Raw genomic sequence first — 23,832 nt, 5'->3', positions numbered from 1 at the left:
CTCATTTGAAGAAAATTTGAAAATTCACACAAAATATTTGAAGATTGACAAATATTTCTTTACTGGAATTCATTCATAGAATCAATTTAACGATGAAAAAGATGTGATGGCTTATAACTTCAAATTTGAAAACAGGATTCAACATAACTCCTGTTGTAAAAAATAAAAATTTGATTGGGATCCCTAGGACATTATTTATCTCGGGATTAGTCGCAAAACAAAAATGCACAAATTAATAAGAATAAGAAGCATTGTGAAAAGGAGAATAAAAAAATGAACAAGAACAATCTAGACAGAATTAAACAGTGCTGATGAATTTTCATCAAGAAAAGCAAAACATCGTTGAATATTGGCACAGCAATACTGTTAAAAACATTGAAATAATATGCTCAGCGCTCATGACATCATGCAGAACGCGGATTTCATGAATCACAAGAGCAACCGCTTGATTGAAGTAATTAACAGTATGCCTTTGAGGTCATCAGCGATTGAACCTGCATGATCATCTCATTCCAACAACAACTTCTCATCCCTTTAAAGAAAATTGATAATACAGAGATCTCCAAAATATTCAAAATTAATAACAAAATGAAAATTAAAAAAAAAAAAAAAACAAAAGAAAAGTTAAATAAAACATAGAGTTTGAATGGCACATGAGTCAGTGAGATTCATTTCCCAGCACACAGCCTTTTGCATTTACATATTACGAGGATTATACGATGCTTCATGGAGAACCTCAGTTTTTCCTGGTTTTGAGTGAGACCAGAATGTGTGGGTGTGCTTTGTTCCCCACTTAAGTGACCATCCCTTGATTACTCTCGTCTGATACCATCCAACAAGGGAAGATTGATATGGTTCTTGTTCATGGACAAGACGTGCATTGAATGTGCAAGTCTGAATATCTGAATCAAACTGTGGCTTCCAATTGTCAACAATAGTTCCTTTCAACTCAATACCTGCACGAGCCAGACCAACTGAGGCTTCATGTGCTGCTTTTGCAGTATATGTGAATTTGGGATAATATGCGAACTTGGTTTTAACATTTGCCAAGCACAAATCATACTCCACGGTTGCAGAAGTCTTGACTGTGTAAACTTTTTGATATTTCAGCTGGAGAACAAAGATCCAAATCCAGCGATAGAAGCCAATTCCTTTTGTATACTCTTTAAGAGTAACAACATCCGTAGTCCCGCAGTTCTCTGGCATCAATCCATTGTACAACATTTCTCCGAAGAGGCTAATTTCCAAAGTTTGCTTGTATGGTCCTTTTCTATGCTGTCCATATTCAAAGTACATTTCGCTTGCATAAGTCTTTTCACCTTCTGACATAACATTCACTTCAATTCCCATTGATGTTCCAAATGGATATTTACGTTGAAGAACAGAGCATCCTTTCAACACTGCAATGAAAACACCATAGTCAACAACAAAACCGCAATCCTCGTCTCCAACAACCCATTTAACATTGAATGTCTTGCAGCAAGTTGTATCAGTTGGGCAATCTTCTGAATCATCCGGGCGCTTAACGTTTCTTTGAGTTCTTCCAGCGTAATCCCTTTTAATTTCACGTGAAGCATACTCTTCTGGAGATACAATGGTCATTGGCTTCAATGATGGATTGGCTGCCAAAAACGCTTCAACAGTTTCAAATGGAAAATCAACGTTTTCATCATTTCCTTGTTGGAATCCCGAAAGTGTTTGCTCTCCATTGGCTGAAATAATAGTATATCCTGCTCCTTCACCATTATCATTCTTTTTCATTGGGTTGAAAACAATTTTCATAACGCTTGTCGATTTGCTTAAATGTGTTCCATCCAGCTCACGAACATTTGATCCATCAACAACGATTTCTCGGCTTTGCATATTTTCATCAGCAAAGTGAAGAAAATCGTCTTCTGAGTAATATGACGAAACAATTGTGCGACCTCCATTAAATTCAGTTTTTGTGTATTCTGCATGTTGCCCAACTGTGTCGATAACAGTGTTCATCACATAATCTCCGTTTGATTGACTGTTGATGCTTGTACGAAGTCCAAACAAAATACCAACTTTCATTTTTGATGATTCTTCCGGATCATCCTCATTTGTTGTAACATCTGTAATTGAACCATCGACACAATGGGTAAAATAGACAGGATAAGAGAAATACTAAAAATAATAATTCAAAAACAAAATTTAACAACATTTATCCACATGAAATTACCAGAATCCAAAATAAAATTGAGATAACAAACTTCATCTGCTTCATTTCCTGTTGCGGCTTCGCTCGAGGAATCATCGGATCCAGTAACGGTTTTCACATTTTTAATGTTCATTTGCATATAAGCTCCTTTTGAAGTAACCAAAAGAACCTTGAACTGAACATTGCAAGATGTATCAAAGAAGATGTTGTTTTCACCATTTGAATTGCGAGAAGCAATAGTCTGAATGTTGGAATTATAAGAATAGCTAAAGGTTTCACCTTTTCTGTACGATAAAGATGATGTTAATGCGATTACAAGAATTGAGATAAAATATAACATCGCGAATTGATCAAACCATATCATGAATTTGATGTCAAAGAAAAAATTCCAGTTGAATAAAGGTTAAATGCGCTTTTCTTTGGAAAAGCCTTGACATACGAAGGTCAACTTGATTTCAGTATCAATACATTAAAGAAAAAGAAATTTTTATGAACTGTAATGAAAGTGTATAAAACAAAGTTTTAAAATATCAACATTAATTTTTCTTTTTCCATTTGAAAACATTCTAATTGACTGAGTTAAACATATATTTTATTACCGTCCACGCAAGATCCTGAAGAAGTGACTAAAAGCGAGGTGTAGCGAAAAAAGAAAGTATAAAAATATTGAAGATTGCCTTAACTTTGACAAATTTTTTGTTTCAAGAACCGAGCTGTGCATTATTGTTAATAGTGAAGTCAAATTTACTCATCCTTCTTCTTAATATCTCTTGCCTTTATTTTAGAGTCATCAGGAAGAGGACGTTGGATGTTTCCTTTCTTGAACCAATTTATGAAGCCACGAATGAGTGTGAGAGCAAGCACAACTGACATAACAATAAGGATGAAGATAATTGGCTTGTGAATGGAATAGATAAATGGAAGATTGAATTCAACAACAACGTTGCCAAAAGCAGGTGAATTCAAAACATTGCGACGATGAAGAACGAGTGTACGTCTTCCGAGATAGTCAAGATTGTGGTATGTAACCTCATCAGGTCGCATCTCCAGCTTGCACGCGTCTGCTCTGACAACAACAGACTTCGCACCTTCTGGCAATGCAATCTTTAACACAACATCTTCGCTGGCTCCATTTTCCAACGACGGGGCTAGTGGAACAGCAAACGAGTGCTCTCTTTTTGTAAGCATTTGTCCTTCTTTCATTTCATCAGAATCGTCAGAGTAGAAGAATCCTCCCTTGTGTGCACGACTTTCCTTCTGTGAAGCTGGCAGTTCACCTTTCTTCACTCCAAGCACAGCATTCTCGTCGCTGAGTGTTGACCATGGAAGATAATACTCGACATAGAAAGTGGTGTGCCATCCACCATAAATCGGGAAACGTGGCTGCAGGTCCAAGCGAGTAACAACTGGAGATGTATAAACAGAGGATGACGAAATGTTTCCAATATCATCACGATATGAGAACTCTTGTGCTGTCGGTGGAACATCTAAAATAAGATGGTTGACGGTTCCTGCTTGGTCGTTTTTCCGAACCTTATTTAAAAAAATCATAGAAAATGCATCAAATGAAAGAAAAATAGAAATATTAATGATTTTTAATAATAATACATGAATAAGTGCTGAATGAAATAATTGTTCAAACCATGTTTTTGAATGCATTCAATTCTCCTTTGAAGCTAGCTCCAGTATTCTTCACATCATAATGTTCCTGAATACGAGAAGGTGCAAGTTGGTTCACAATTATTTGTCTTGTGTATCCAATAGCTGTGAGATAGGATGTTGGGCATGTATAATGCACAAAGAACTGTTCCTCTTTATCGCTTGGCGCACTGTTGAAATGAGCCGAAAACAGTTCAGCTTCTTGATCAAAAGTCAAAGCTTGAGTGGCTGCAATATATCTATCAGTATGAACACGGATGTAAAAGTCTTCAGAGTTTGTCTGATACTGTGAAGGGAAATGAAGATTGCCATTCAATCGAGAGCATTGAATCTCATCTTGTGTTATTTCACGTGGCAAGGGATCAGCAATCTGGAACAACAAAATTTTTGCTGTAAGAGTTGCTTTATCGCCTGGTTCAATTGACTTTGGTAACGAAATAATCCATTCATGGTTTCTGATTGTGAAAATAGCAGATTATCAATTAAAACTCATAAAATTTGAATATGAGAAAAAATAAATCATACTCTTTGCTATATTCAAATTCAGCTTCTTTTGAGTTGATTGCAAAGGAAATAGTCGACAATTTTCTCATTTCAAACTCAAATGGGAAGCGATATTCGTTGTTGTTTTTGTCCGACGATTCGACAAAGAAAGAGACAGTATATCGAGCAAAAAATATATTGCCCTTCACATCAAAATCACGAACAACATTCTCATTCACAATGGAAAATGTCTGTCCCACTGCAAACAGAATTGCAACCACAGAAGCGATCATTTATTTCGAATCACAAATAAAGGTTTGTGATTGATCGGTGATAAATAATTATTCAAACTTCATCTTGGACATTGCAATGGAATTTTTCATTGATAACATTCATGACATAAATTCGGATTATGCATCGTTGCTGAAATATATCATTCCATTCTTGCCATGTCGATAAATAATAACGAAAGAATCTCCTATTTTGAGAAAATTTTTTAAAAGTGATCAGAAAACTAAAATATTGATAAGCATTTGTTCTAAAATGTGTAAGAAAAATTGTACAGCTGCTGAACGCGACCAAAAAAAAAAAAAAAAAAAAAACAAAAAGAAAGAAAAATAGATACAGATACAGAAATGACCAATAAAGATGGCTGCTTTTGGCTGGCGAGCAGATAAAGATGTGCCTGCTCAGCCAGCACAGATACAACATTTATGCATCAAAAAGACACGAAGAAGAAATGAACGTCTTTATGATCAACAAATAAAAGCAGCATGAAGGAGTTAAATAAATAATAACAATAATTAGAAAAAGATTATTTAAAAGAAAACATAATGAAAAATAATTAATATTTTAACATGTCGACGAAGAGGATTTGGGGGTAAAACTTATCAATGAAGAAAATGTGATGGAAATAATAAAAAAAGAAAAAGAAATTAAAATTATAAAAAAAGTTTTTTCCAATGCAAAATAATTAGTAAATGATAATAATCTTCAGAGAAAGCATTATCTTGCAACGGAATTTCATTATTCATCTGTCCAAATCCAACATTCATAAAACATAATAATTTTAATTTTAATTTTAATTTTATTTTATTTTTAATTACTCTCTTCTCTCCACTCTCCAATTCGCTGCCTTTGCCGACTTCAACAAGAACCTCGGAACCAAACCCTCAAAGTTCGCTGTGCCCATCCACTTCATATCCTCATACAGCTTCTCCAGGAAGATCAACCTCTTTTCGAGCGTCGGCCACTTCGCATCGTCGTCCCAGTCGCTCTGCAGCACCACCCGTGTGCACACATCCATCGTCTCCCACAGCAGCGCCTGGGCAGACCCAGGGATGTTGGTCAGCTGCTTCACAATGCTCTCATGTAATGTCCCTTCTTTCAGCCCTGCCTGTCTCACTGACGCTGGCACATGCTTCGCCTCGCTCAGGGCGTGTGCTGCATACACCATTCCCCGTGCTGCGCAGTGCATGTTGTTGTCGAATCCTCCAACCTGAGGCAGATAGATGCTCATCTGCCACACCGCCCCACTCGACAGACTCGACAGACATGCATACGGAAACAGTGGCCCGACATTCGACTGGTGGAACCCTTTCCCCTGTGGATTGTGCACATACGCAAAGAACGCACTCTCCCACGTCTCTGCCCCGCCTGTTCCGGCTGAAGGGAGAGCAGACAGTGCAGGTGCCTCGCCATCGCTGCTGGGGCGGGTGAGCGAGTAAATGCGACACACTTCGCTCAGGGTGCATCGAGGGTCGTACAGCTGCATGGCATTGGCGATGGTTCGCAGCGTTTCTGCAGTCAACGGCAGGCGCGTTGTGAAGATGGTGTGGACTGCCTCCTTCAGCACCTGGATCAGATGGCACGAGTTTCCAATGCCAATCAGCGGGAACAGGAATTCGCTCATTTCTTTCCCTCTGATCTGCTTCGTTATCTGCTCTGTGTTATCACCAAATGAGTCCACGTTCATTCGCTTCAGCAGCTCCAACGTCTGCTGGTTGCTGCGCAGGTAGATTGTGATCTGCAGCAGATGGCGCGGAAGGGCATAGCCTTCAATCATCTCACAAATTGCCTCCACTCCCAGTGGACCCACCAGCTCTGCCAGGCATCTAAGCTCAAATCCCGACACACGCTGCATAATCTGATCGTGGAATGTGGTGATGGTGCTTGCAGCTGATGCATCGCTGCTGGACGACGACGAAGCTGTTGATGAGGGAGGACGAATGAATCCGTTCTCCTGGAAGGAAAACACAGTCTGCACTGGTTCTTGGCTCGCCAGTATCGAGCAGAACATGTCGGCGTACCATCGCCCATAGAGCATCGCAATGTATCCTGTTGTCGGACCATCATTCTCCATTGTGATGTTTAGTGTTGAGGATGCAGTTGCAGTTGAGCTGAGCGGATCAGCTTCTGTGCCATCACACATCCAGCCAGTCTTTTCGCGGCCAAACAGCCGATAGAACCAGGCACCGACAGGCATGGTGCGGTCGAGGCACATTCCAGACGTGGTCATCGAAGGCACCACACACATGTTCAGCATCACTCTCTGTGCTATCTCATCCACCTGCAGCGAAGGGAAGGGCAGGTGAAGAGCGACTTTCGCAGCAGACACGATGCTCTTGATGGCAGCGATGGCAACAGACGGTGCAACAGGCCACTCATTCTCCTTCAACGCAACAGGAGCAGGGCAGTCTCCTTTGAGTGCAGCATTTGCTGTGATGGCTGGGCGGAGGGTGTCCAAAGAGAGAGCTGCTGGAGGATTCCACCAGACAGACGGAGGATCTGCCTCGTAGTCGAGGAAGGACAGAATAGACTTGTCCCGCAGATGTGCCGTGGCTGCTACGCCCGCTGAGATCAGCGAGGTTGACGAGGATGAGCTGGCCAAAGAGCTTCCGGTGCCTTCCTTACCTGATGACACCACAGCTGCTGGCCTGGCGATGTTAGACAGACCTACGCGGAGTCTGTTGCCGACTGCCAAAGCGAGGCGGAAGTCATACTCAGCACCAGCAGGCACAAACGGGAACACAGGTGGGTCAGACACGAAGTCTGCGATGAGCTGTGTGGTGGCGCTGACTGAAAATTGGGTGATGGGCAGCGAGCAGACGTGGGCGAACATGCTGCCGAGGAGGCGGCTGAGCATCACAGAGAGGATTCCTCCGAGGCAGATGTGGTCAGAGTTGAGATGGATGATCCCATCAGACTCTTCCAGTCCAGTCAGGGCATATGTGAACAGAGGAGGGAAGGTCGAGGCTACAGGGGCAGCTGATGAGGGCTGAGAAGGTGTAGACGAGGAGGAAGGAGCAGTAGCAGCAGCAGAGGAGGAGGAGGACAAACCAGAAGTCGAAGGTTTCCCAGTCATCGAATATAGTGCAGTCAGCATACAGACGAGCTTTGTCTGTGCAGCTGAAATGCGCGCAAGGTTGTCCCTCGTCGAAAAATGGGATTCTTTACCGGCAACCTCAGCGCTCTGATACGAGGCGCTGGAGGAGGCTGTTTCTGGTGTTCCGATGATGGCATCAGCCAGTTTTGTGATGGACGATGCGTTCTGCTGCATCCGCACATTCGTCACGATGATGCTCGTCAGACACTCTTCAATCTTCCGCACGACGAGATACACAAACGTCTTCGTCCACAGAAACGCTGCCTCTTCCTTCAGATAGCGCGAGGTGGCTGGGAACAGCGGGTTCGAGAGCTGCTTCAGCAGATACGGCGCGCGGATGAGTGTGGAGGTGATGTTGCACTTGGCGGAGCCAGAGTCCAAGTAGCCGTTGAGCACGTGCACCAGGCGCGTCATGTTCCCGACGAGGACGTGGGTGGCGCCGAGTGAGTCGACCGTCTCTGCAAACAGCTGCGGGTCAGCCAGCGTGATCATCCGCCCGATCTTCTGCAGGATCGGCCACAGCGTCTGGTGCGCCGACGACTGCCGCGACGTGTTGGTGGTCATGTCACACATCATCCGCAGGCACTCCAGCCGGCACAGCTGCAGCGCTGTCCACCCGAGATGCTCCTTCTCCAGCGGCACAATCGACTTCTCGCTCTGCCCCGCCGTCTTCAGCACCTCCAGCACCTTCCGCAGCACAGACGTCGCAGACGAGTCAAACCCCTTTCCGATGTCATCAAGTGCAAACTTCAGCGCCTTTGTTGACTTTCGCATGAGCACATTGCGGCACAGCACAGACACGTCTGCTGCCATCATCGACAGCGCATCCCTCATCCGCACCATCAGGTCAAACAGACGCGCTATCCCAATCCAGTCTTCGAAGTCGGTGTCCTTCACACCCAGCTTCTTCTTCGTCTGCGGCAGCGGGTGCTTCACATGTGCAAAGTACGAGCTGATCTCTGCTGCACACAACGCCACCACAGTCATCCCGTTCTCGCAGCAGACAGTCGCGTGCAGCTGCGGATCTTCCAACATGAACTGCAACAAACGCTGCCCCGTTGTCAACAGCAGCGTCCTTCTCACCGATGCCTTGTACGGAGCTGACTGCCACGCAGTTTCAAGCGCCTTTGATGGCATTGACTTGTCGATCTTCAGTGTCTTGCTCTTAAAGTTGTTGAACAGCGCCTCATAAGCAGCGTGCGGGTAGAACACCTCGTCTCCGTAGAGTGGCACAGACAGACAGTCTGACAGAATTCCTTCGATCTCTTCGAGCTGCTGCGTCTGACGGATAATCTCAGGACACATGAGAAATGCAAATATGTTGAAAAAGTGGGCTTCTCCAGTGATTTGCATGGAAATCTGCTGCTGCTCGTAAATTGGCTCTAGATCATTTCCGTTTTCTTCTTCTTTCTTTTCTGACTCCTCTTCCTCTTCTTCATCTTCTGAAGGTTGAAGATATGAAATAAGTTTATCACCTTCATACACTCCAAGTGGACCAAGCCATCCAAGAGTTTGAGGGTCCTTAGACCAACGTACAATGTCGCTTGTTGTAGGAACAGTTGCTTCAACTATCCGTGTCAGTCCTTCCAATTCCTGATGTAAAAATGTTATTGGTTCGTTGAAGTTGAATGCTTTGAGAAAAGAAGTAATTCTAGAAGCAAAATAACATTTATTTTCAATAAAAACGCAATCCTTTTAAATTCAACATACATTTGATGATCAGTGTAGTTTGTGTGCTTCACAGATTGATGAATAAACAAATATGAGCCCACAATTGACTTAAAAGATTTAAACGATGACAAAAGCATGTGCATCTTGATGTGACGGTTAAATGAAATGATAAATTGGTTTCGTAATTCATAATTCTGTTATTCACAAAAAAGATTCATTATCAAAAACAAAAAATTCATTTAATCCAAACTTTAAATTGATTGTAACTTGATCCAATTTCCGTCAAAATCTCAAAAGAAGCATTTCTTATTTCGACAAAATTTGAAGCAAGATGAGCAAATGGCTCCAACTCATTAAGAATCTGTTCTTTTTTGATGTTTGCTTTTTCACAATTATCCATCTAAATAAAACAAATAAGGTTTTTTAAATTGCAAATTTTAAAGCATATAACAATTGACATGTCAAATAATCTATCAGCAAACCTTACTTTGATCAGGATCAACTTCGTTGAATGATGTCAAAGGCCAACATTTTGCTTGTTGTAATTGTTGGATAACCGGAGGCTGGTACTGCGGGCAATCACAATACGCTTTAAAGTCAGATAGTCTGAGCAGCAAAGCGCTTGAATGCTCGTTCAGAACAACCAGACGATCAATTATGTTGACTTTATCCATTGCTTATGGTTAATGTTTGATCTTCGTCATAAAAATATTATTTGTTTAGTAATTAATTTATTTCGTGATATTTTCATTATAGTATTTTTGAACATTTCAATATAAAAATTTGAAAAAAAATATTATTATCTGTCATTTTTTTTGTGATTTTTTAATTTAATATTATTTATTTGCTTAGAAAGAAGGCGCTGTTGAATTCAGTTCCCATTTAATATAAGGATTCGATTTACAAATTCTTGTAAAGGAATATATTTTTCAAACTTATATTTTTGGATTTTCGATCACCTACGATAAGTTAAAAATGTGCATTTAGGATTATTGGCCACTAAAAGGAAAACAGATTCCGAGATTCAATTGTGCTGTTCTTCGAGCGGAGATAACAAAAAAAAGATTAAACAGAAATATGAAAAAGGCGAAAATATTTTTTTATAAATCTTTTTCAAATACATTTTATTAATTGAATGCTTTCATTTCCAATTTAAGGAAGATAACAAGATCATTGTCTGATTTTTGCTTTTTTGAGGAAGAGTTTCAATTTTATTTTTTTGAATTTGTGTAAATTTTTAGGTAATAAAGGATATTTAGCAAAAAAATAAATAAATACAAGGAGCCAAAACTTCATTCACAATAGTTTTTGCAGTTGTCTAAACAGAATTCGCACAAGAATTCCCGCTGTGGGTAATTATTTCTTATTCGTCTTGTTGGGAGATTCAAAGAAGCATTGGAGTGATACGATAAATCTGCATGCTGTACAATGACCAAGTTTATGACTCATCTTGTGAACCAACTTGATGCTTCTCCATTTCTTGAATTTGAAGTAATTCCACTCCTTATCCAAATCCAATTGATACCTTCATCAAAATAGGAACGGATTTTATGAAAGAACTTGGATTCTTCTCACTAAACTTGAGATAACTTCTGGAAATTAAAAATTTGATAATTTCAGAGAATTATTGTTCAAAGAAGAGATACAAAGAATTAAATATTGTGAATACTGGGTTCTAGTTTTTGATGATTACAATCTTTTGCAAACTGTAGACCGAATATACATTCAGAATTCGACTTCTTTCAACATTTTGAAATTATTTTTTTGATGGAATCAATAATTGAGATTTATTAATAGATATTAATTCACGCAGAAAATGCAACTACACAAAGACAGATACATTTCACTTGAACAGAAATTACTTCTTAACATGCAAAACACGAGCAAATAAAGCAACAGATTCTTGGTAATGATGAAACAGAATCCGTAAATGAGATAGACAAATACGATTAATGCAACAAAAAGATGAAGAAACAGAAGCAAATGAAGAAGAAGAAGAGAGAGAGAAGGAGGAAGCGAAGGAGATCAAAAAATCTTAACACATAAAAACTACCGGACTTGGTGATTTCAAGATGGTCACAGAAGTCAAAAATGTTGAAGAAGTAGAACAAAAGAAATGGAAATTCCACAAACAACTTCATCTTCGTCTCACGTTATCTATCAATGCAAACGAATGCACAAGAAACATAACCACGTTTGCTGTGGACGAAGGAATGGAGATAAAAGTGTTGCTGAACTCATTGAATGCTGCGCACAAGAAAGGTCGAACAACCCCCCTTTCCATCATATTGCACAAACACTTCACCTGCAAGTTGCAATGAACGAAGAAGTCTTTGACGAATGTTTTGTTATGAAGTTTTGGAACGCAGAGACAGATCAGCAAGGATAGATAGCATGGACAGGCACAAAGAAGATCCAGAAGATTGTAACGTTCTTTGGAAGTCGGTTTGCAAAGAATGCTTAACTACGGTCTGTGCTCTGATGTGGGTAACTGGGTGAGACAGACACTATACCATCCACAAGCGTATTCTCGAAAGAACAAGAACCACACAACGCTATTTGAAATGAGGTTGAACGTTCTGAGGAAGTAGTTTGACTGTAAAGATATGACATAGTTTTTCTTAGACATGCTTCCAATATACGATTCACTGTACGGGATGCTTTGTCATGTACTTCTTCGAGTCTGTTGTGATACAACAGCTGAATCGTAGACAGGAACACATCTTCGGGATGAAGCGCATTAATTGTTCGGAGAAAATACAAAAAGAGAAAAGGAAGTTAATAGCTGAGACAAGCATAGGGATAGAAGCAGCAATTGATGAAATAAAAGCATCAATTAAAAACACAAATTTCAAAAAAATGATTAAATCATACATATTTTTCCAATATTATATCATCCTCTTCAGGACTGTAAAATCCTTGTTCAATCATCTCGCTCAAAGATTCAATAAGCGAGCGTCCAATTGTTGATTGACGATATAAATAATCTGTGCTCATTTAATGTGGGTGGATCATTTTTCATTTTTTAATTCAATTCAAAAAACAATATTCCAAAGTGAGATATTATATGTTCATGACTATTTTTTTTTCATTCATCCTCATTTTCTTGTCCAATAAGATTTGAAAAATTATGCAGATCCCAAACCTTTATAAGTAAGTTAATGTGTTGATCAAAATGTTTTGTGCACAAAGTGATCTTTTCATACTCACCGTTATATATATAATCCAAATGATTTAATCAACATTCAATTTATTTGATATATCTTTATCAAACTAATAATAATTCAAAATGGTTAGAACAAAGCAAGTTTCTCGTAAACAAATTGGTGTTAAAGCTCCACGCAAACAACTCGCTTCAAAAGCAGCAAGAAAAACAGCAGCTGCAGCTGGTGGTGTGAAGAAGCCCCATCGTTTCCGTCCAGGTACCGTGGCACTTCGTGAAATCAGAAAGTATCAGAAGAGCACTGAACTTTTGATTAGAAAGCTTCCATTCCAACGTCTTGTTCGTGAAATTGCACAAGAATACAAAACTGATTTGAGATTCCAAAGCTCAGCAGTTGCAGCTCTTCAGGAAGCATGCGAAGCTTACCTCGTTGGATTGTTTGAAGATACCAACTTGTGCGCAATTCATGCAAAACGTGTTACAATCATGCCAAAAGATATGCAACTTGCAAGAAGAATCAGAGCTGAACGCGCGTAAATTGTATCAATGATTTTTAATGAAAAAATTTTCCGTTTTTCCATTTCATTTTATTTATTTGTGTTATTGAACACAAATGATAAAATAACTAAGAAATTTCAAGAACTTTATAATATTTTGTAATCTCAAAAATTTAACAGAGAATAAGAAATAAATTAACAAATATAAAAAAAAAAGTTAATTCAATAATAATAATTGAAGATAAATTGAAACTAATCTAAAAATTTAGCTAAAAAGTAATCAAAATGTTGAATTACAATTTTTACCAAAGCATTTCACAACATATTGTTGAGTCGGTAACTGAAACCATGAGATATCAATTGAACAATTTATGCGATTATTTGTTTGATGAAATCGTAGGGAATCTCCAAAATTTGAATAAAGAACTAGCTCCAAAGAATATTAAATAATGTATTTTGATCAATTTTTAAGTATTTTCACCAAAAGTCTTTGTAAAATTTACGAGATCTTAAGGGAAAAAAATTAGTTATTTTCAATTAACGGAGAAGAATGACAAAGAGGTGAATGAGCGTTGCTCCAAATTTCTCAAAGATAAAAATTTGGGCGACTTTTTAATTCTCTCGCTTTCCACTTCGGAGCGAGAAGTGAAGATTGGATGAAACATAATTTTATATGAAACAGATTGTGAAGAACAATGAGGGAGCATATGATGGAGGATTTTATGATTTTGCCTCAAATGAACCATTTTGGAAGAAGATCGGAGAAAATGTTATTTTATTGTGTTCACAATGAAATCGGAAAGAGAGAAAGAAAATGCAATTTACAAGCAGTGCATGAAGAATATTGAAAGGAAAATATAAAGAATAATGTTTTAATTTTTGAAAAATAGTGTTTTTCGTTATTCTTCATTCGTAACGAATGAATTCATTTCCAATTATTCATTCAAACATGTTTTACGCACAAAACCGAAATCCATTTTGAGTTTTCCGTTGAAAGATTCACAGAAATTTGAATTTTTTGAACAGATGAAGAGAATATTTGAAGATATATAGCAGATAATTGAAGAGAAAACGATATGCAATGAGAAAAAGAAACTTTTTTCTTTTTCTGATAAATTTTTTTCGCTTCTGAATTTTGAACGTTGGTGGAATCTTTACATTTTGACTACCATGCCTAATTGCTAAAAATTATTGAGACAAACGAACATGAATCTGCGGATGATGAATAAGTCAAAAAATGAGCTCGACAATTCAAATAATTTCTTCATCCGCTTAAAATAAATACAAAATATCCTTATTGCTCTATCGAATGCGTAAGATGTCTTTTGGCAAATGAAGAGAATAAAAAAGAAAGTTGTTCAGCATTAAACAAAATATTCAGGCAAATAATTTATCACAAAAAAATTTCCAGATACTTCTTTGACTTTGCAATGAAGTAATCCGACTAAAAAGTCTTTATATCCTTCATCCTCAAACTTGTCACATAACTTTCTTTTCATCTCTTTTCGCTTTGCATCCTTGCTTTCATTTTCCGTCTTTTTCTTCAATCTTTCATAAAGATCTTCAAAAAAAAAAAAAACAAATATCTCAAAATATATGGATTTATCAAATCCATCCGAACTATATCCTTCAATACAACATCAACTGCTCCACTTTTCAACAAACAACCAATTTTAACTGCTTTATTTTCCATTGCACTGTGAAATGATCTTATGATTTGGTCAGTTATCTCTCCGTGGCAACCCTTTGCTTTTCGAAATAACTGAGCAATGAAACAAACAAGGAAAGAAGAATCCTCTCTCATCTGCTTAAACGAGTAAAAGAAAGAATCAAGCGTTTCGAGCCATCTAATTAAAATTGTTTCTTCTTTTGTTACTTCGCTTTTCTTCTTTTTTTCTTCATTTTCCTTAGAATTCACATTCTTTGACGCAAGTTCCATTTCTCTTGTAACTTCGTCAACAAAATGCAGCTTGCTAATAATCGTTCGTTTTAATCTTCCTTCGTCATCAAATCTGGTAATCAATAACTCCCAAGCTGATTGATATGCCAATGGAGTAAGATTGTGGTGCTTTTGATGATATTCGATGATTTCTTGAATATCATACAAACTTAGATTTTCTTCAAGAATCTATAAATTTTAAGTTCGTAAATCATCAAAAAACATAAAAACTAATGCAAATTAAGAAAATGAATCAAGCCTCAAATTGTGCAATATTGCTCAAAGCAAGCAATACCATCTCTACATCTTTTTGCGCTTCCTCTTTTTCCTCTTTTCTCAAAGCATATTTTACAAGACAGCGAGTTCAAATCGAAAGAAATTCAGATGAGAAATGATGTCTAAGAAAAACATAACATTCACAAAGATCAACAAGAAACTTTTCGTTTTTTTCTTCGTTTTTCATATTTTCTTCAATAATCATCTTCTCAAATCTTTTATTCAATAAAGATTCTTCAAAGATATCAATCCATATATTTTTATTCTCTATCCAATATCCAAAGTGTTTCAGTAAAAAAATTGCATTTTCCAGCGAAATTTTCTCTTCTTCAATCATTTTTTCGATTGTATCGAACAGTTCTTTTGCTAAAATTGATCTAAATTCTTCATCATACATTTTGTCAATTATTTCATTCATTTCTTCAATTTTTTGTTTTCTTTCAATTTCGGTGCAGCTTTCGAGCTCAGAAAACAATTCTTCAAAAAAGAAATGGAAAAATCGTAATCATCATAAATTCGAATAAAATAAAACATGCATACCTGAAAACTTTTCTGTAATTGTCATCTTCTGAATATTACAATATTTTTGCATGAAGATTAAAATGGCAAATTGTCATATACACAAAAACAATCACAGAATAAAAAAAAATTAAATAAAAGAATAACACACAATACACACTTGAAAGCTAACTTCCATGCCAAAATTAATATGAAAGTATTTTTTGAAAGCTAAAAAAGATTAAAATAATGATTTATTCTTTTAAGGATTAGTTTATGGCAATTCTGATCATCTGAAAATTATTTACAGTTAATTTCGATATTTCTTTTCAAAATTTTATGAATAATATTTTATTGAGTGGCAAAACAATGAAAACAACACATTGAATACTGAATAATTACACTTTGTTTTATGATGAAAGTTTTGAGAAATCTCTTAAAATACATAAATTGTCATCGTCCTTTATGCCGACAATTCTCACTTTAATTGTTTTAAAGCATTTTAATTTTTATCAAATTAACACTATTTTGATATAGAGAATTAAAAGTTTTAAGATTATCTAACCTTAATATTTTCTTTTTGATATTTATGTTTTATGTCGATAGAAATAATTTCGGCTTTGCTTATTGTCTTTTTGTTTTTTCTGTTGATCGTGCTCATCTTTGGGGGGCTTCCAGTGTTCAGAGGAACTTTTGTTAACAAGCTCTATGCTCTCTGCCATCCTCAAAAGAAACAAGAACAAACATCAGATGGACGCTCTTATCGCCCACCAAACTGTTTTGAGGCTTGCTTCAATAAAATAATGTTTGAGAAGAATCCTTGCATGCAAGTGTGTTCTATCTTCTTTTGTTTCACCTCAATAATATTGCATCATATTCTTTTCATGAGATTTTTTACATGAGTCTTGCTATTGGGATGTATATTGCATGGTTCTTCGGAATTTTTTTGTATCTTGATGGCAAGCATATGTCCTCTCTTCACAAGTTTGCTTTTATTTGAATAAAGTCATTTTTTTAAAACAAAATCCTTTTTATTTAACCACGTTCCAAGCATTTTTATTTTTGCTGGAATAACGCTGTCAATTGTATCGTTTATTGTTGCATGCAAAGCAGATCCTGGTGTTGTTACAAAATTGAATTATCCAATTTTTGAAAAGGCATATCCATACGATGGGTATCTGCATTCAGAAGTTCGCTTCTGCAAACATTGCGGGATTATAAAGCTTGTGAAATAATTTGTTAGAAATATCTTTCGTTAATTATTTATGCATTCATTTGGTTCTATGATTACTATTAGACCACCTCGAACTCGTCATTGCTCAACTTGTGGATGTTGCATAGCTAGAAACGATCATCATTGCCCATGGTGTGTTAAAGTTGTTCATTTAAATGCTATCTTTAATGAGCTTTTTCGAAATATTATTTACAAATAGGATTAATAACTGGTTTGCGCTCTTTTGCAACATTTGACATAACAAATATTACATGAATCGCCAATATGTTATTTGAAAATATACTTCACATTTAACCAATAACTGTGCTGAAAAAAATTAAAAAATTAGTGTTGGTGCTGGAAATTATCGTTATTTTTTGCTATTTTTGCTGACGAACGGAGTGACGTGCGGGTACATTGGTCTGTTTTTTTCTCTTGTTTCATTTCCACTTTCTTAACCTATTGCTTCTGCTTATGTAGCATACGTGGCAATCAAGCTTCTGTATTATTTTGTGAATGCTGATGGCATGTTTGGAAAGCAAGTCAGATTGCGTAACGGGCAAGTCATTACAATTGGATGGAAAATTGCTCTGACTGTGTGATGTTCAAGTGATAATAAAGCATTTAATGAATTCTTTAACATTCCTTTTTTTTTTCAATGAATGCTTCTACAGGTGATACTGAACCATCGCATGTGGACTTCGATAGCTGTGATGTTCTCTGTCTGCTTGTGCATTGCATTGCTGAGCTTCTTTTTCTATCATGTTTATCTTTTCCTCACAAACACTTCGACACTTGAAACTTTAAAGGTGTGCTAAATGCAAGTGATTTGCTTATATGTGAAATGAGACTTAATATTTTAGCCTTCTTTAAAGTTTCATGTAATCTAAGTGAGTTGCATTTGTGTTTTTGCTTCAAATACATTCTTATTCACAACTGATCATGTTATCCAATAATTCTATATTTTCCCACCTTCTCTTGCAACATATTAAATTATTTAACATTTAATTCAACCATCTCATTTGCATTTTAGTGGAAGCGACTGAAGCAGAACAGGAAAGATGCGATGCAGATTGTGCAAGGAAAGTCCTTTATTCGCGATCTTCCGCCAACTTATGTGGATGATCTGAAGGACGATCTCAAAGAAAAGCATGTGAACAGATACAGCAAAGGTATCAGACTAAATAAATGAGTGGGAATGGTTAAGAGCTTTGAAATTAATAATTTGGAGATTGTATTTATGAATTTTCTGTCCTTTTTTTTACAAAATTATTTTTATTGCCTTTCTATTTACAATGTTTTATTTCCAATGCAGGGCTGATAAGCAATCTGATGGAAGTGATTATCCCACCACACACACGACAATGCAACATCAATCCGCTCACAACAGATTCATCATCAGCTCCAACTCAAACTCCACCTTCTTCTTCTTCTTCTTCACTCCAACAAGAGCAGCTATCCACATTTGCCCCAACCACCACATTTTCTTCTATTATTCCACACACTTTCCCAAACCGCCCTCGATTTCATTGGATGAATGAGCCAACAGGCGGAGAAATTGAGCGCCATCGCAAAGAAAGAAAAGCAAAAGACGAGAGGAGGAAGATGCTTCTGATGAAACAGATTTCAGAAGCTGAACAAAAGAAGGAAGAGGATGATGAAGATACAAGCAATCAAAGTAGTAAAGCCAAACATCACACAAATAGACATACTTTTACAAAGGAAGAGCTTGAGAATGTCGATGAGAAGTTGAATGCTGAAGAATGGAAAGAGCTTTTCCTCGGGTGCAAAGAAGAAATACTAAAGAGATATAATACATTCCCAGTGCAAAGAGTACAACAACAGAAAATGAGTCAGGCTTCGGAAAAGACAAAAGCGAAAGTTGGGAAAGAACCGAAAAAGAAACTTGAGAAAAAGGAAGCAGTGAAAGAAGGAAGTCATAACAAAGAAAAAATTAAAAAGAAATAATTATAAATTTTTATGTAGGATAATTTTTTTGAGAACTTTTTCGTTTTTAAAATTGTTATTCCGTTATTAGTAAAGTTATTAAACCGCATTCAAATGCTGTAAAATGTGCATAATTGAAATTACATATGATAACTTTGATTATTTATTATACGTTAAAAATTATTCAAGAGACGACAAATTTCGCTATTCGGAAAAATCATTTGTTTTTTTTGAAAAGAAAAATTACTTGATTATGGATATTGTCGATCAAGTGTTTTTATTCATCGAAATCTGCCAAATTCTCTGGTAATTCGGCATGACAACCATTGAAAGCAATGAAATCACTTTAAATAGACAAAATGAAACCATGCCAGAAGTTAAGCAGGAAACAGTTTTGTTTTCTTTTTCTTTGAGTTGATTGTTTTTTTTCACAGATCATTCAACAGACTTCACCTCACAAAGTTTCTTCTGATGCTTCTGCGGCTACAGAAAAGCCGTTGTCTCCACCACCTGTGGATTCGAATCAACATGCCTTTCAAGTTTCACCTCATACTCATGACCCAACAGCAACTCCTCTTCCTCCAGAAGGCCATTCTCATGAGCGTTCAGCTCAACCTGCGAATCAAGCAAAAGAACTAAATTCACATCCATCAACCACATTACAATCTCGCCAAACAATCAGGCGTCCAATTTCTGGCTCTGTTTCCGCCCGTCCGACTTCAAGCGCTAAATCTACATGTTTGATTTCAACTCATTCAATTAGACCGCAAACAGCATCAAAAGCTAGGTCCACATTCGGTTCTAGTAGCCGATTTGGATTTTCCTCTTCAACGCAAAGAGCGAATTCTTCTTCGACTCAAAGGATGGGAGTTCGAAGCTCATCATCTTCAGTAAGACCTCCAACTGCATCTAAAGCGGTTGCATCAACCACTACAACTAGGAGAGGTTTTGGTTCTTCCAGCACACGACCTACAAACGGAACTCACACAACGGGGATTCCAACAATCAAAGCCAGTGCCAAAACAGCATCAACAGTGACTCGTCCAATTTCTTCGGGACATCCGATACGTGATACAAAATCAACACCAACGACAAAAACACACACCCCATCCAGCTCTTCAAGCTCTCTTCCGCGTCCGTCACGATTTGGAACGGGAAATCGACCTGCAAGCGCGTCGCAGCAAAAGGAGCCTAGAACCAGCGCAATTTCATCGTCTTCATCATCACTTCGTTCTCTTGGCGGTACAACAAGAACAGTAAAATCTGTTTTATGGACGGAAAATACTGTTCGCCAAGAAGTCACCAAACATTTAGGATTTTTGAGTGAAGAAGAAAAAGCTGTTGTCACTGCGTCTGTTCTTTCTCAACTTGCAAAAGTTCAATCAACAAAGAACGACGAACATAAGGACCAACATGCACCTGGATCTGGTCTGTTATTATTTGTGTCAGCGCTATTTTTTTATCTTTTTAACTTTTCAATTCAAATTCAAAATTAATTTTGCTTTTTCACAGAATTACCTCCAAAACCCACAAGTACATCTTCTCTTCCGCGACATTCTGTTATGAACCGTCCATCGACTGCTTCTTCTTCTTCTTCTTCTTCAACGCCTTCTTCATCGCGTGCCTCATCGAGCTCATTGAGAGGACCACACTCACTGTCTCAGGCAGCTGTCACGTCACACGAATACGAGGAGCAGATGGACAGAATGTGGAAAGTCATTGCACAGCTCACTCTTCCTCCAAAACAGCCAGAGCAAACAAAAACAGACGAAGCAGCTGCAGAACAAAAGGAGACGACATCTGATAACGAAAAGGCAGTCACTGCAGATGAATCTTCAAGTTCTCCTGCTTCAGCTTCATCATCATCATCTTCTTCTTCTTCTTCCTCGTCTTCCTCGTCTCTGCTGTCAACATCTCTTGACACAACAGGACTGATGCAGGTGACTCAGCTGGAGCAGTCAGATCTTCTGACTGACATCTTCATCGGAAAAGACGGACAAAGCGACATTCACGTTGTTCCTACTGCTGCTTCTGCTTCTTCTGACAGTCAATTGGCATATCCAGCAGAAGCACCCTCCGAAGCAGCAAAGCAGCAATCATCGTCTTTGGCTATTTCCTCCACACAGCAAGACAGTGAACAATTGTCTGTGCCAGCAGAGATTGCTGTTGCAGTTGCTGTTGCTGCTGATGATAATAATAAACAAAAGACAGTTCAATCTTCGAGGTTAGCTCAAAAGCAGAAGGCTCTTCCGCGCAACTGGAGTGGAGTGGTGACTCTGCAGTCTTCCATTGGGAGTGCAGTGGACAGGAACAAGAAGTCGATGGAGGACGATGTGAATGGCTTCTCTTTCACAGGCACGTTTCCTGTGCGGAGCGGCATTTGTGTGTTTGACGGGCACTCGTTCGACGGCAAGCGGGGGAGAGAAGCAGCACACTTCGCCAAAATGCGCTTCTGCCCAATTTTTCTGGAGGAGTATGAGAAGCTGGCAGCAGCAGCGATGCTCGGCAGCCCGTCGTTGGAGGAGGTGCTGCGCAACACAATCAAGGCGATTGATGCAGAGATGGGAGAAGGAAAAGGAGGAATTGGGACAAACGGGATGGGAGGAGAAGAGGTGAACGGGAAGGAGTATTATACAATGGCAGGGGCAACTGCCACGGGTGTGGTGCTGAACACAGGGAATGAGCACTTTGATGGGAATGGGAAGTCGATTGTGGCACCGCTGAGCGAAAAAACGATGGCAAGGCAGTTGGAAGGGAAGCTGCGAAAAGTGACAGAGAAGGACATGAAGAAATGGATGAATGAAACATCTTCTGAGGATAATCAGAATGAGGAAAAAACAGAGAGCGAAGAAGGAGAGAAAGCAGAAGAGGCAGAACTGTGTCGTTTTGATTCATACACAGTTGGTGGGTCATATGAACTTGTGAGTGGGAATGTGGGAGATTCAGAGTGTTGGCTCTTTTCTTCATATCCTCCATCAACAAAGGAGAATTCTTCTTCTTATTCTTCTTCCTCCTCTTCTTCTTCTTCTCTTTCTTTCCCTGTTGAGATGACAGAGCGGCACGTCTCCACAAATCCTGCTGAAGTGGAGCGCTGCCGCAAAGAAGGGGCAGACGTGGTGGAGATGCCGAACCGCAAAAAGGGCGGCGAAGGCGAAGGAGAAGGGGAAGAAGGAGGCGATGCTGGCACCACTGTTCGTGTGAATGGCATGATGGTCACACGATCAATAGGAGATTTCCAGTCGCCCCAGACAATCGCATTGGCTGCTACGAAACTGGTGAAGTTGGAGCCTGCTGAAAAGCATGTGCGGTTCTGTGTGGATGAAGAAGCAGAAAGAGAAAATGAAAGGAAAGAAGGTGAAAGCTCTGTGAGTGTGGATGCTCCTCTGCCGCTGTGGTGTGTGGCAGCAAGTGACGGCTTCTGGGATGTGATCAAGCCATATGCATGTGCCAATCTTATTCCTCGGCTCATTCAGAACGAGGCAAAGAGATTAAAAGACGAAGCAAGTCAACAGTCGTCTGCTTCTTCTTCTTCTTCTTCTTCTCAATCTCCAGATGAATCATCTCCTTCTTCACACTCAGTCTTCTACAGCGATGCTGCCATCTCCTCTCTGTCTGCACAGAACATGGCGTCGCTGCTGGTGAAGGCAGCAGGCGACGTGTATGAAGCAAAAGGAGCTGTTCCTCTTGTGCCTGACGCGACTGCCCCAACACACAGAGACAACATCGGCCTCTGTGTGATGAAGCTGACATGGGTGCCTGTCAATTTGAAGGCAGACAACGAAAATGCTTCATCATCTTCTTCTTCTTCTTCTGCTGCTGCTTCTGCTGCTTCTTCATTGTTTTCGAGATTTATGACAAGTGAAAGCAAACAGAATGAAAGCAATTCATTGGATGCTTCTGTGCTGTCAGTAGAAGGTTCCTCTCAGAATGACAGCGGGGCTCTTCTGTTCGGAAAGAGAGGCGGAGGAAGAAGGAGAAACAAGCTGCTGGAAGAGTTTTTGGCATCGAAGCCGAGCGGAGAAGAGAATAAGGAAGGAGAAGGAGAAAGCAACGAAGAACCGAAAAAGAAGGTTAGTCTTCTGAGTCAGATGGAAGAGGCTGACAAGGCATTTGAAGCATCCCAAAAGAATGACAGTTTGAAAGAAGAAGAACAAAAAACAGAAGTTGAATCTGAAACTCAACAAACAACAGATGAAAAGAAAGAAAACGAAAATGTGGAAGAAAAGACTCCTGTGACTGAAAAAGCAAATGAAGAGATAAAAGATGAATCTAAGTGATTTTGTGAAAATAAAACATGAAAATTGCATTTGTTGTTTCACATTTACATGTTTATAACTTTGTTGTTGGTGATTGTTGTTTATTTTATAAAAAGGTCTAAACTTCATTACTTTATTTTTTGATTTGTATATCATTTTTGAGTCCATTTTAATTGTTGTTAAGTTAAATTGCATGTGAAAATTTCTTTCAATTAATTCATTAATTTGTAGCTATGTTATTTCAAATTGAAAAACATGCTTGCTTCAATAAGGGACGAAAATATTTTCTTTATGGAATTTGTTCCACCAATCATTTTTGAATCCATTTCGAAATTCAATTTTATTTCAATTTTATTTTTGATGAAAACGAAAATGGTTATCAAATCATTGTCTTTCAAAAAATAAACGTCCAAGTCGATTTATTGGACAAAGACAAAGGATTACAATTAGAAAATCACAAGTCATCCAATAATCTTAGAAATTTCGAGAGAAATGTGAACAATTGTTGAAATAGCCATATAATTTAATTTCACTTTTTTCTTATGAAATGCTTGACATGAATTTAATGTATTATGTTTTTGAATCATTCATTTTTGGATCAAATGTAACCCTTAATAATAATAAATCAAAAATCTAAAAAGAAAGTCAATTTTTCTCATCAAA

General features: G+C 38.2%; 7 protein-coding genes across 7 annotated transcripts; 3 read left to right on the top strand and 4 right to left on the bottom strand.

Moving 5' to 3' along the window:
* Nucleotides 1–36: 36 nt before the first annotated feature.
* MONOS_4346 (uncharacterized protein) lies at nt 37–2,530 on the bottom strand. The gene is made up of 2 exons (XM_067874411.1): nt 2,235–2,530; nt 37–2,148 (listed from the first exon to the last, which is right to left on the bottom strand). The coding sequence occupies exons 1-2, from the start codon at nt 2,520–2,522 to the stop codon at nt 697–699; spliced, it is 1,740 nt and encodes a 579-aa protein (XP_067734065.1). The 5' UTR covers nt 2,523–2,530; the 3' UTR covers nt 37–696.
* A 222-nt stretch (nt 2,531–2,752) lies between these two features.
* MONOS_4345 (putative dolichyl-diphosphooligosaccharide-protein glycosyltransferase subunit 1 precursor) lies at nt 2,753–4,875 on the bottom strand. The gene is made up of 3 exons (XM_067874410.1): nt 4,367–4,875; nt 3,825–4,296; nt 2,753–3,715 (listed from the first exon to the last, which is right to left on the bottom strand). Exons 1-3 carry the CDS (start codon nt 4,615–4,617, stop codon nt 2,927–2,929), a joined length of 1,512 nt encoding a protein of 503 aa, XP_067734064.1. The 5' UTR covers nt 4,618–4,875; the 3' UTR covers nt 2,753–2,926.
* On the bottom strand, nt 4,840–10,061 carry MONOS_4344 (putative Membrane-associated apoptosis protein). The gene is made up of 4 exons (XM_067874409.1): nt 9,863–10,061; nt 9,631–9,780; nt 9,420–9,574; nt 4,840–9,360 (listed from the first exon to the last, which is right to left on the bottom strand). The coding sequence occupies exons 1-4, from the start codon at nt 10,052–10,054 to the stop codon at nt 5,427–5,429; spliced, it is 4,431 nt and encodes a 1,476-aa protein (XP_067734063.1). The 5' UTR covers nt 10,055–10,061; the 3' UTR covers nt 4,840–5,426.
* A 2,583-nt stretch (nt 10,062–12,644) lies between these two features.
* Nucleotides 12,645–13,190, top strand: MONOS_4343 (histone H3). The gene has a single exon (XM_067874408.1). The coding sequence runs from the start codon at nt 12,670–12,672 to the stop codon at nt 13,078–13,080; it is 411 nt and encodes a 136-aa protein (XP_067734062.1). The 5' UTR covers nt 12,645–12,669; the 3' UTR covers nt 13,081–13,190.
* Nucleotides 13,191–14,583: 1,393 nt separating this feature from the next.
* MONOS_4342 (uncharacterized protein) lies at nt 14,584–15,277 on the bottom strand (the record flags this gene model as incomplete). The annotated part of the gene is made up of 3 exons (XM_067874407.1): nt 14,584–14,601; nt 14,821–15,168; nt 15,239–15,277. 3 exons carry the CDS (start codon nt 15,275–15,277, stop codon nt 14,584–14,586), a joined length of 405 nt encoding a protein of 134 aa, XP_067734061.1.
* A 1,279-nt stretch (nt 15,278–16,556) lies between these two features.
* MONOS_17082 (putative palmitoyltransferase) lies at nt 16,557–19,123 on the top strand (the record flags this gene model as incomplete). Its single annotated transcript, XM_067869967.1, has 9 exons — nt 16,557–16,583; nt 16,643–16,737; nt 16,805–16,975; nt 17,051–17,119; nt 17,316–17,386; nt 17,447–17,562; nt 17,641–17,775; nt 18,000–18,138; nt 18,282–19,123. 9 exons carry the CDS (start codon nt 16,557–16,559, stop codon nt 18,932–18,934), a joined length of 1,476 nt encoding a protein of 491 aa, XP_067734060.1. The 3' UTR covers nt 18,935–19,123.
* Nucleotides 19,124–19,172: 49 nt separating this feature from the next.
* On the top strand, nt 19,173–23,813 carry MONOS_4341 (uncharacterized protein). The gene is made up of 3 exons (XM_067874406.1): nt 19,173–19,304; nt 19,360–20,341; nt 20,426–23,813. Exons 1-3 carry the CDS (start codon nt 19,230–19,232, stop codon nt 23,188–23,190), a joined length of 3,822 nt encoding a protein of 1,273 aa, XP_067734059.1. The 5' UTR covers nt 19,173–19,229; the 3' UTR covers nt 23,191–23,813.
* Nucleotides 23,814–23,832: the final 19 nt, after the last annotated feature.

Source organism: Monocercomonoides exilis (assembly GCF_001643675.1).
Source record: "Monocercomonoides exilis strain PA203 chromosome Unknown scaffold6-2077815, whole genome shotgun sequence".
NCBI lineage: Eukaryota > Preaxostyla > Oxymonadida > Polymastigidae > Monocercomonoides > Monocercomonoides exilis.
Note: the sequence above shows the minus strand (reverse complement) of the source record. Positions and strands in the feature narration are given on the sequence as shown.